Source organism: Mobula hypostoma, chromosome 10 (assembly GCF_963921235.1).
Source record: "Mobula hypostoma chromosome 10, sMobHyp1.1, whole genome shotgun sequence".
NCBI classification, from domain to species: Eukaryota; Metazoa; Chordata; class Chondrichthyes; order Myliobatiformes; family Myliobatidae; genus Mobula; species Mobula hypostoma.
In genome coordinates, this window is record NC_086106.1 from 110,094,137 (window position 1) to 110,106,706 (window position 12,570).

Here is a 12,570-nt window from a genome sequence, read left to right on the forward strand (position 1 = left end):
AACTGCTTTGAAATGAACTCAAAATTAGAAGGTCTACTTGACATTTTCTTCTTAATTTCAAGATTAAACTAAGACACAGCAACATTTCTAACACAAGTAATCTTTGCTTTGGGTGTCATAAAAGCTTAACTGTTGAAACAGAAACTTGACGAAATATCAGACAGTATATAATATTTCCAGTAAATTAGCCATTATGTGAGTAAAAGCACAAATCTGCTAGTGCCAGAGTTAAAGCAGAAGCTTTTGCTTGTGTGTTAATCACATTAGATCCTGAAAAGCTCAGTATTCTCTGGCTTTTTGCTGATATTCTGTTAACTGTTGGCAGTATGATTTCTTTGTATGATATTCTGTGTTCACAATAATTTTTCTCTATAGCTTCTCACAATGAGCAACAGCATTTTCTTTATAAATCAAAGGACTATGAAGAGTTCTGTTTATCTTGACATCATATTTCATCAAAATGCTTTGAGGAATGGGTGATCCAGCTCATTGACCCGACTAATCAGAATCAGGTTTATTATCACCGACATGTGACGTGAAATTTGTTAACTTAGCAGCAGCAGTTCAATGCGATACATAATCTAGCAGAGAGAGAAGAAAAAAAATAAGTACAACATAATAAATAAACAAGTAAATCAATTATGTATATTGAATAGATTATTAAAAAATGTGCAAAAACAGAAATACTGTACATTAAAAAAAGTGAGGTAGTGTCCAAAGATTCAATGTCTAGTCAGGAATCAGATGGCAGAAGGGAAGAAGCTGTTCCGGAATCGCTGAGTGTGTGCCTTCAGGCTTTTGTATCTCCTACCTGATGGTAACAGTGAGAAAAGTGCATGCCCTGGGTGCTGGAGGTCTTTAATAATGGATGCTGCCTTTCTGAGACACCGCTCCCTAATGATGTCCTGGGTACTTTGCAGGCAAGTGCCCAAGATGGAGCTGACTAGATTTACAACCTTCTGAAGCTTCTTTCGGTCCTGTGCAGTAGCTCCTCCATACCAGACAGTGATGCAGCCTGTCAGAATGCTCTCCATGGTACAACTATAGAAGTTTTTGAGTGTATTTGTTGACATGCCAAATCGCTTCAAACTCTTAATAAAGTATAGCCGCTGTCTTGCCTTCTTTATGACTACATCAATGTGTTGGGACCAGGTTAGATCCACAGAGATCTTGATGCCCAGGAACTTGAAGCTGCTCACTCTCTCCACTTCTAATCCCTCTATGAGGATTGGTATGTGTTCCTTCGTCTTACCCTTCCTGAAGACCACAATCAGCTCTTTCATCTTACTGATGTTGAGTGCCAGGTTGTTGCTGCGTCACCATTCCACCAGTTGGCATATCTCACTCCTGTACGCCCTCTCGTCACCACCTGAGATTCTACCAACAATGGTTGTATTGTCAGCAAATTTGTAGATGGTATTTGAGCCATGCTGAGCCACATAGTCATGTGCAATAGGATGGAAGCTAGTGATCACAGATGGTTATCAACTACTACTACTGCGTCGACTCAGACCTAGGGGGCCGGCATCGGGCACTATGACGGACTGTCCACTTCTCCCTCTCCTTCATCAGTGTGTTCAGTTCATCTACATTAGCCGTGCTGCTGTCTTCTAGGAACGTGTTGACCATAGTCTTAGGAGGGTGCCCAGGGTTCATTCTCTCGTGCTTGGGCTCCCAGATGATGACTAGGCTGGCAGGTAGCTCGGGGTGGCGTAGACAGTGCCCCGCTAGTTGCAGTCTTCTCGCCTCGATTTTAGTGGTGAACATCGGTAGGTTGTTATAGAGCTCGACGTTCATCATGTGCTGTTGCCAACTCACGTCAAGAGCCATCCGGAGCATTCGTGTATAGCAACCATCTAGTGACTTTCGCATCGTCTTAGTGTCCACGTCTCGCATCCGTACATGAGAATGGACTTTATGACTGCTATGAAAATCCTCTTTTTAAGCCCTCTGGTCAGATTCGACTTCCAGATTTCCTTCATGTCGTTCATAGCCCTGCACGCCAGCGCCTTCCGTATCTTTATGTCCTTCTCCGAACTCATCATTCTTGACCCAAGGTACTTGTAGTCAAAGCCAAACTAAATCAACTCAATGGTTATCAAGGTCTATTGTAATGTATCAATTTTTTCAGTCTTTTTATGTTTTTATTTAATCAGTTTGTCAGTCTCTAGCATAAAACAATCTAGAAGAGAAGTACTGAACTTGGGTTTGGGGCGTTCAATCCTATTAGTAAGGGTTCCTTTATTCTTAGGAAGTGCAATGTCAGGGGAAGTTCTGTGTTTATAAGAAATTCCCAGTTATTCTGCAAAGGAGATTCTACCCTAGAACTAACAAATTAAATTGAGCTTGAAGAAGAGACCAATTAGACAGGTTAACGTAAGATTGTAATGTAGAACTAGGAACAGGAGTGGGCTATTCGGCTTCTTGAGCCTGCTTCAGCATTCAGTCCTTGTTCTATCTTCATATCCTTGGTTTCCTCTAATATCTGTAAATTTATCAAACATTGTTTTGAATGTATATCAAATTCAGATTAATTTATTTATCAAAACAAACAGTGAAATCCATCATTTACATTAACAACCAACACATGCAAGGATATCACCTGACATTCAAGTGTGAACATAGCATGCCCACAGAGTTCAGCAGAACAAGACAAGCCACAACAACAAGACAACAAAGGCAAAATAAGTCTCTTTGCCACCCTTCCTCACACATGCAGACATAGACAGACCTCCAACCCCAGGACAGGTTGCCTCTGGGCCTCCAGTCCTTCACCCGAACTCTTAGACTTGCAGGCATTGGGCCTCCAGTTTCAGATTTTGTTACACTACAAAGTTCATGGCTTTGAACTTTGGGTCTTGACTTCCAGACTTGCACAGATTGAGTCACTGCAGCCCTCCAGGATAAAGAATACCAAAATTATTATATTTGGACTCTTTCAGGCAAATTGTTAATATACATTGTGAATAGTAAGAACCAAGCACTTCACCCTGCAATACCCATATCTTTATAGGCTGCTAATTTGAGAAGAATCCATTTATCTGCACCCTGCTTTCTATCTGTCAACCAACTCTCAGTACAACCTAGTGTGTGACCACTCCACCCCAAAAAAATCCATGAACTTGAGATTTTTTAACTAATTTTTTTGTGTGGAGTATGATTGAAAGCTTAATTCCAAGTGTACCACATCCACCGGTTCCTCTTCATCTACTGTAAAGATACATCACTCCTGTAGATTAATCAAATATTTCATAAATCTATCAGCTTTGCTAAAATTATTTTATTATTTTCTAACTGTTTTGATATCTCATTTTTTATTACTATTGACAGCGTTTTCACATCAACAGTGCCAGTTTAATAGATTACTTATTCCCTGTGTTGTCTCTCCATACTCTCCATACTAAGAGTAGGGTCATGTGTGTTGCTCTCCATCTGCATGAACAATTCCAGAATCTGCAGAATAAAAACCAGGTTTAATATCACTGGCATATGTCGTGAAATTTGTTAACTTTGTGGCAGGTTTGTGACAATGCCATACATGATAATATAGATTTTTTAAAAAACTGAATTACAGTAATTATATGTATCATAAATAGTTACAATAAGTAGTACAAAAACAGAAATTTTAAAAAAATTATTGAGGCAGTGTTCCTGGTTTCAATGTCCACTTAGAAATCAGATGGCAGAGGGGAAGAAGCTGTCCCTGAATTGCTGAGTTTGTATCTTCAGGCTCCTGTACCTCCTTCCTGATGGTAACAATGAGAAGAGGGCATATTCTTGAAGATGTCTTGGATACTACAGAGGCTAGTACCCATGATAGAGCTGATTAATTTTACAACTTTCTGCAGCCTACTTCAATCCTATGCAGTAGCCCCAACCCCCATACTAGACGATGATGCAGCCAGTCACAATGCTCTCCACAGTACATCTTTCAAAGTTTTCGAGTGTTTTAGGTGACAAACGAAATCAACTCAAACTCCTAATGAAATATGGCTAGTATCTCGCCTTCTTTATAGATGCATCAATATGTTGTGTCTAGCTTGGGTCCTCAGAAATACTGATACCCAGGAACTTGATCTTGCGCACTCTCTCCACTTCTGATCCCTCTATGATGATTAGTTTGAGTTCCCTCGTCTTGCCCTTCCTGAAGTTCACAATCAGCTCTTTGGTCTTACTGACGTCGAGTGCAAGGTTGTTGCTTCGACACCACTCAATTAGCTGGTGTATCTCGCTCCTGTATGCTCTCTCATCACCATCTGATAATCAATATTACAATAAAATAAATAGTGCAAAAGTGGTAGTGTTCGTGAATTCATGGGCCTTTCAGAAATCTGATGGCTGAGGGGAGGAAGCTGTTCCTAAAACATTGAGTTTGCTTTTTCCTGGTTCCAGTACCTCCTCTCTGCTGGTAGTAATGAGAAGAGGGCGTGTCCTGGATGGTCAAGGTCTTTAGTGACGGATCTGCCTTCTTGAGGCACTGCCTTTTGAAAATGTCCTCAATGGTAGAGGAGCTTACAATATCCAATATCTCCATTGCCACCTCTTGAATTAAAATAATCAAGTCTCTGAGATTTATTAATTTTGCACATTAACTTCAGTAGTATTTATTTACCGGTATTAATATTTTGTTTTCATTTGTACTGGATCATTGGTTATCTAATATTTTTGTGACCTCCATGACACAAATAATTGTTTAATTTCTCTGGCTTTTTTTCAATTCTCCCATCTATCTCCAAAGAACCTATATTAGCCCTCAATTGTTTTTCCTACTTTTCATAAGATCATGTAGCTTGTTTTTGTGTTTCTGGTTAGTTTAATCTCACGTTCTATTTTATTTATCAATTTCTTGGATAAGAGTAGGTTTAACTTTGCAGTCAATTTGAGACACAATGAGGTAGTGCAAAAACAGTTTATTTAACCCAGTAACTGTGCCAACCATCAATCACCCATTTATGTAAATCCAATTTTATTCTCTGCTTTCCCATCAGATCCTACCACTCACCTGTGTACTAGGAGGAATTATTGTGGCCAGTTATCAATTCTGTATATCTTTGGGATGTGGGAAGAAATCAGAGCACCTAGAGAAAACCGGCACAATCTCGGAGAGAATGTACAAATTCTATGTAGTTATTTCAAGAGGGCAGGATTGAACTTGGGGTCTCTGGAGCTGTGTGGCAGCAGCTACACTAGATCTCCCATTGTGATGGAAGTCAAGTTCATATTTCATAACAATAACATTATATACTGCACTTAACATAGCAAAGTGGCTCATGGCGTTTCATAAGAACATTAGCAAACAAAACCTGACATTAAGCTAAACAGACATGTATTAGGGCTGATGATTGACACTTCAGTCAAAGACAGAATTTAAGGAATGTATTAAAGAAGGAAAGAACACTAGAGGGACAAATTAGCTGACACGAAAATTCTAGGATTTGGTTCCGTTGGAACTGAAGGCATAGCCACTAATTGTGGAGAACTTACACGAATGATGAAGAGGCCCATGATGGACAGGCACACATTTCTTGGCTAGTTGAATGGACGGCCGACTCATTTGTACAGTGAAGAGCAAATAAGGTTACATTCACTGCACCTTGCCATGGAATCCAATATCATGTTGAAACAGACTTTCTCAATGAATTTGTCAACATTGCAGGAAAGTTTTTAAATCTCCAGATTTGTTTCTTGACTATCTGATTCAAGTAAATTTAACTCTGGTCTTTTAGACCATAAGACCTTAAGACAAAGGAGCAGAAGTTGGCTGTTCGGCCCATCGAGTCTGCTGTGTGATTTTATCATGAGCTGATCCATTCTCCCATTTAGTCCCACTCCCCCGCCTTCTCACCATAACCTTTGATGCCCTGGCTACTCAGATACCTATCAATCTCTGCCTTAAATACACCCAATGACTTGGCCTCCACTGCCACCCGTGGCAACAAATTCCACAGATTCACCACCTTCTGGCTAAAAAAATGAATGGAATTTCTAACTATAACTATTCATGTTGTAGGATGATTTATCCATTTCTTTTTCTTTTTCACTCTTTCCCCCATCCCCAAAGCTTCCCATATCACAATGTTAGAATTGTGCGGTTTACAGAAAGGATAAAATGTGTTTTCCTTGATTTCATGATTAACTGTTAATTTGTACATGGAAAAACTGCAGCAGTGCTGTCATTTCCTGTTCTGACACATCTCTTTTAAAGCCCCTATGAATCTGTCCTAGAATAACTTATCTAAAAGATCCCTTTGTCAACATGTTATTGAAACACTGGATGCTATTAAAGATTCAGTTTAACACGCTACCATCTCTCTTGGACCCTCCACTGCTATGGTGTCAGTTGTTCCAATTGAATGATTTCTCCAAATAAACATTACAACAATCAAAGATTTTATCTTTGGCCATTGTCTTTAATCTGATTAATTTCCCCTTCCCAGTTGTTTGCATCTTCAATTCTGAACCAAGCATCCAAAGTGAAATCAGCTAAATCACAAAATCTTTGTCTACCTCTACCACCATGTTGTGGAGGTCCTTGGTTATGCATCTCCCTCTCTCAATCTGTTCTTAAATCTTCCTCAAAGAGGTGAATTTTTGTTCATTCTTCTGGTTTTTCTTTTAAAAGCTGCAGAAAGTTATAAACTAAGCCAGTTCCAGCATGGGCACTAGCCTCCCCAGCATTGAGGACATCTTCAAAAGGCAATCCCTCAAAAAGGCAACATTTGTCATTAAGGACTCCCATCACTTAGGACATTCTATCTTCTCATTGCTACCATCAAAGAGGAGGTACAAGAGCCTGCAGACACAGACTCAACATTTCAGGAACAGCTTCTTCCCCTCCATCATCAGATTTCTGAATGAACAATGAACCCATGAACACAACCTCAAATTTTTTTCTCTTTTTTTTAGCTCTCTTTTTGCACTACTTGTTTAATTTAAACTTTTTTACAGAAACTTATTGTGATTTTAGATATTTTTATTATTGTGTACTGCTACTGCAAAACAACAAATTTCACAACATACACCAATGATAATAAACCTGATTCGGATCTATATTTTGACAAAGTAGTCCTTGAGACTTTTATTAACATTGAATTGCTATATAGGTGTAAATTGTCATTCAGTATTTAATGGATGGCCATGCTGATGATATGCTACAAAGATTAAGTCAAAAGTTACCTTTGCAACATTCATAGTTGATGTTTTAGCAAATGGAAATTATTTTTACCAGCACATGTTTCATTTATATCTCATTTGTAACTTTACAATTTGTATGGAAATAACTCAAAAATAAGAAAGGTACAATCACTCATGCTACAGACACTTAAATAGCCACTGGGACATTGAGGAATAAATTAATTTTGAGGCAGTTTAGGGAAAGGTGTAAAGCCAACAAAGTTGTTTTTGTTGTGGGTAATTTCAACTCCCCCCCCCCCGCCCCCCAGTTATAGATTAGGACCTCCATGGTGCAAGAAGAGATGGGGCAGAATTCGTTAAGTACATTTGAGTGCGTTTCTTAAATCAGTATGTAGATAGACCAACAAGAGAAGGGCCTGCCTAGACCTGGTGTTAGGTAATGAGCTTGGCCAGATGACAAATCCTTGAGTGGAAGAGCATTTAGGGAGAAGTGACTACAAATGTTTAAAAAAGTTTTAAGATATCTGTAAATAATAAGTAAGGACTTTGCAGGAGAGAAATAAACTGGAGTAGTGCAAATTCTTAAAGTATTAGGAGGTACTAGGGAGGCTTAATCGGGAATAGCAAGTCCACATCTGAAACGTGGAGGGTGTTTAAAGACCAATAGTACAGAGCACAGGACAGTACATTCCATTAAAAAGGAAAGATGAAGAACATTGAATCTGAGGAATTCATTGCCACAGATATCTGAGGAGGCCAGATCATTGGGTATATTTAAACTGGAGGGTGTGGGGGCTTTGGAGAGAGTGCAAAAGAGGTTTACCAGGATACTGCCTGGATTGTACTGCATGTGCTATGAGGAAAGATTAAACAAACTTGGGTTGTTTTCTCTGAAGTGGTGGGAGCTGATGGGAGACCTGATAGTAGTTTGTAAGATTGAGAGGCATAGGTAAAGTTCCCAGGTTGCAATGTCTAATACTAGACAGCTTGCATTCAAGTTGAAATGGGGTAATTTCAAAGGAAATGTGCAGGGCAGGTTTTTTTTGTGGGTGCTTGAAATTTGCTGCCAAGGGTGGTGAGGGAGGCAAATGTGATAGAGCATTTAAGAGGCTCTTAAGCACATGAAGGTGCAAAGAATAGAGGGATATGGGCATTCTGTAGGCATAAGGAATTAGTATAGTTTGGCACAACATCATATTCCTGTGTTCTAATATAGGCACACAGATTTGTGGTAATTGCTACTCAGTATTGAGTAAAGTTGACCAGCAACGTACTTTATGTAGTGATACAGTACGGAATAGGCCCTTCTGGCCCTTCGAGCTTTGCTGCTCCAGCAACCCCCCCCCCCCCCAACAAACCTGATTAACCCTAACCTAATCACGGGGGAATTTACACTCATGCATGCTGCAGGAACGGCCACAAGCAGTCATTTCCAGTGAGGCTGCTTTTTTTGCGAAAATATGTCTCTCATCATTTTCAGAGAACTGAGGAACATCAAATTTGCATTTGATATTTTCTACCTATTTTTGTAAACCATTAGTGATGTTATTTTGGGCTGAGTTCTAGTAAAGATCAAATGACCTTGAGTCAATTAAGAAATTAACTGTATGATTTTTTTAAACATGTCCTAGAATAAATATGTTGATTTTGCTGCTACTTATAAAAAACTTCATCTGCAGATTTTTTTTGCAACAAATTATTAGAATGTGTAATATATTACCTCCTGAAGTGGGGTTAATCATAACACTTAAGAAGAAATTGAAGATCTTCTTTAAGGGGCATGGGGAAAGACAAATCTCAGGGTACTGCATACATACTTTGATAATAAATGTCCTTTGACTGACTTTATAGTGATAAAGTAAGCAGCTCATGCTACCACAGTAATTTTCGTTGAATAGTTTTCAAAAGCAGCAAAAATCATTTTGAAGTCTCTACCTTACAAATCAAAGTATCTATTTATACAGTAAATGATAAATACTTCTGTGCATTTTGAATGTTTCCTTCTTTAAAATCTTGTTCATTCTTCTTTTACAGTTACTGTCCGTAATGGTATGGAAAAAGGTAAGGCTCTGATTTGGATCTTTCTAATCTTTTAACGAACTTGCTTTTCCAATGAACGGCTAATATGTTTCACCATTTTCAATAGGTCAATATAATTTCAGACATCCCACCTCTCCTGAAAGTTCCGGGAGTCTCCCACATATTGATAGTGGCTCCCTGATGCCCGCAAATTATATACAATATCCCGGAAATCGATTTTTTTTTTGAGAGAGAGAGAGAGAGAGAGCGTACCATGGCAGAGTGTTCCAAAAAAAGAAAATATAAAATGTACATCACTCCAGACTACACTAAAGTGTACCCCTGCCTAATAGGGGTAAAAAAATAATGACAGTGTTGCTCACTGCATTGTTTGCAACAGTGACTGTTCTATTGCCCGTGAAGGGTTAAGACTGTAAAAGACATGTTGAGGTGAGTTTAACAGGTGTCATTCGTTCATTAGCATAGCTAATGTTATTTAAACTAGCTGGCTAGCTGCTAAGGAGCTACTCTATTGCAGACATCCCACCTCTCCCGGAAGTTCCGGGAGTCTCCCGCAAATTGATGGTGCTACCTCCCTGAAACGAGTTTTTGCAGGGTGGGATGTCTGTAATTTGCTTATGTTCACGTGCAAAGGTCAAGACCTTAAAACATTGTTAATACTAATCAGCCAGCTGGCTATGAATTACTGATATTTCAGGTTGTAAAGTTTAAACATTCAGTACAAATTTAGTATTTTACGTAAAAGCCCAGAAATGCAGTATTTATTTGAGAGACTTGGAAACGATAAGTAAAAAATTTGTTTTTTTTTACCATGGAAAAACATGTAAGAAATGCATATCTTCACCCTTTAGACAAGTCTTTGATTTGTTAATGCTTTCTGTCCTGTTCCCCACAACTCCTTTATCTTCCCAATCCATCCCAGACTCCCGCTTCCCTTTCTAAGATATGCTAAGCAATTGCTTTGTCTGATAATTCACATTCATTGCATCATAATCATAGAAATTCAAACCACAGAAGGAGACCTTTTGACTCTTTGTGTTGTACCCACTTCTTTATTGTTGATAAAATCGATACTCTGAATTTACCCTCCATACTTAATTTCCCCTGAGGCAAAGGTAAGATAAATACTTGGATTTTATTAAATAACTTGTAAGATTGATCATCAGACTTGAAATATTCACTCTGGGCTCCCTTTCAGTGCCGAAACATTTCACTTTGTGACCTATTAAGTAAAATGGGATATTTTAATTATTTCATTTATTTAAGTATTATTGCTATTGAATTTTTAAAGACAGACGTTTGTTAGTTTTTTTAACTGAAATTATTTTTTTCACATCCTTTTTGACAACTCTGCAGATTTCACCAGCATTTGTGATAAGCAAATCCATTTCATTATGCTCCAAAAATAAAAGCTGCAAGTTAGAAACCTCCAGACCAACTGATTTCTCTTTCAATCAGCTCACATAATTCAATTTTGAGGAGCTCATCAAAGGAGGGATGTTATTTCAGGAGAGTTAACTGTTTTTCATCTGAAGCACCCAGTTTCAATCTTTCTAGTCCAATATACAGTCCGGACATTCTGAAGTTTGCTGGGTTCCATTTTGCAGTTGGTTTATCCCAATGTTCAGAAGAAACATTTATTGCTTTTTCTTTTGACATTTCCATTTATTTTGGCTTTTCTGAAGGGTAATATCCATTAGTGGCAAATTGAGGGAATACAGTTACCAAGTTGAGGCACAAACTCATTTCATGGAGAATTCTTGCAGATAATTGGCCAAGAAATATCTAAAGCTATATTCAGATTTCAGTTCCAGAGATGAAAGCAAAGACTAAACTCCTTGTCCCCAAAAGATCTGTTTATGCTTAATAGATAAGTTTTACATGGTCATAGGAATGCACTGTGTCATGACAGAAAATGTAATAAATATTTAAAGATTATTTTTCCTTTTGGCTTTATTTTGTTGGAACATTGAAATAAAAACAAGATGCTAACATGCAATGCTTCTCACATAAGGGAAAAAACCTGAGTAGAAAATAGGAATGGAAGTTAGGAAGGTGACCAAAAGAGGTGTTAGTAAATCCAGTGGAGTGGTGAACAAAAGCTACACGATTGACGGGGGTCAGGTGGAGGAACTGGGTGAGTGTATTGCAAATTTGTGTTAGAAGGATGCCTGATGCTTGCTGAGATGAAAGATGCAACTGTTACAGAACTAGAATATGCCAAGGCCAAAAAGATCTGGGATGGCAGAGTTGTCACGTGACGAGATAGTAAGAGGAGTGGGCCTGTACTCTACTGAGTTTAGAAGATTAAAGATTAATTTCATCGAAATGTTCAAAATTCTTAAAGGGCAGATGTTGATGTTTGCTTTATCTGAGACATCTAGAGCCAATGTTTACGGTCTCAAAATAAGGAAGTGACTATTCAGGAAACAGGTGAGCAAAGCTGTCTTCAGCAAGAGGTAGTTAATCTTGAGAATTCACTCCCTTTGAGGGCAGTGGAGGCACGGCCACTGAATATATTCAAGAAAGATTTTGATAGTTTTTCATAGACAGGGTTGACGCAGGAAAGTGGCACTGAGGTAGAAAATCAGCTGTGATTTTATTGCACAGTAGAGTGGACATGAGGGCTAAATAATGTACCTCTGTTTCTATTATTTTTATGGCCTTGTGTAATGTTTTGTCAGTTAAGAGAAATCATGTCTTGAAAGTGGTGGCACTGATAGAGAATGCTTCAGATTATTCGAGTGATTCAAACACTACATGACTCTTAGATGGACACAAAGAGGTTGATCACATTGGTGACCAAAATGGAAAGAAAATATGAATATTGGGCTATGGTTTGGGGATTACATTCTGATCACATTTCTTTAGACACTTTACTAAACAGTGATTACTGTGAGACCAATTAATTTGCAAAACAAAATATCTATTTTGTGTTTATTGTGTAAGTGATGGTTGCACAATTAGTCTCCATCATGTTCCTTTTGCAAACATGCATTGGCACCTGCATTGGCCCCAGCTATGTCTGCCTTTTCATTAGGTATTGGGAACAGTCCATGTTCCAAGCCTTCCCTGGTAATTCTCCCCAACTCTTTCTGCACTACATTGACAATTACATCAGTGCTGCTTCATGCACCCGTGCTGAGCTGATCAATTTCATTAATATTGCTTCCACTTCCACCCTGCTCTTAAATTCACTTGATCCACTTCAGACACCTCTATTCTCAGCTCCTTCGTCTCCATCTCATCTGTTCCCAGGATGAGGCTTTGCTTTCCAGGACATCAGAGATGTTCTCTTTCTTCAAAGAACAGTATTTCTTTTCCACTACCATTGATGCTATCCTCACCCAAATCTCCTCCATTTCCCAGATATCTGTGCTCATGCCTTCTTTCCAC

The 12,570-nt window shown here is 38.6% G+C and overlaps 1 protein-coding gene across 2 annotated transcripts in view; it reads left to right on the forward strand.

The window, feature by feature from the left end:
* The window catches only part of zdhhc15b (zinc finger DHHC-type palmitoyltransferase 15b), a 51,757-nt gene that overhangs the window by 12,860 nt on the left and 26,327 nt on the right, over positions 1-12,570 (forward strand). For both annotated transcript variants that reach the window (XM_063061029.1, XM_063061030.1), the window contains one exon: positions 9,169-9,195. In XM_063061029.1, coding sequence (XP_062917099.1) covers positions 9,169-9,195 — 27 coding nt within the window. The remainder of the gene's footprint in view (positions 1-9,168; positions 9,196-12,570) is intronic.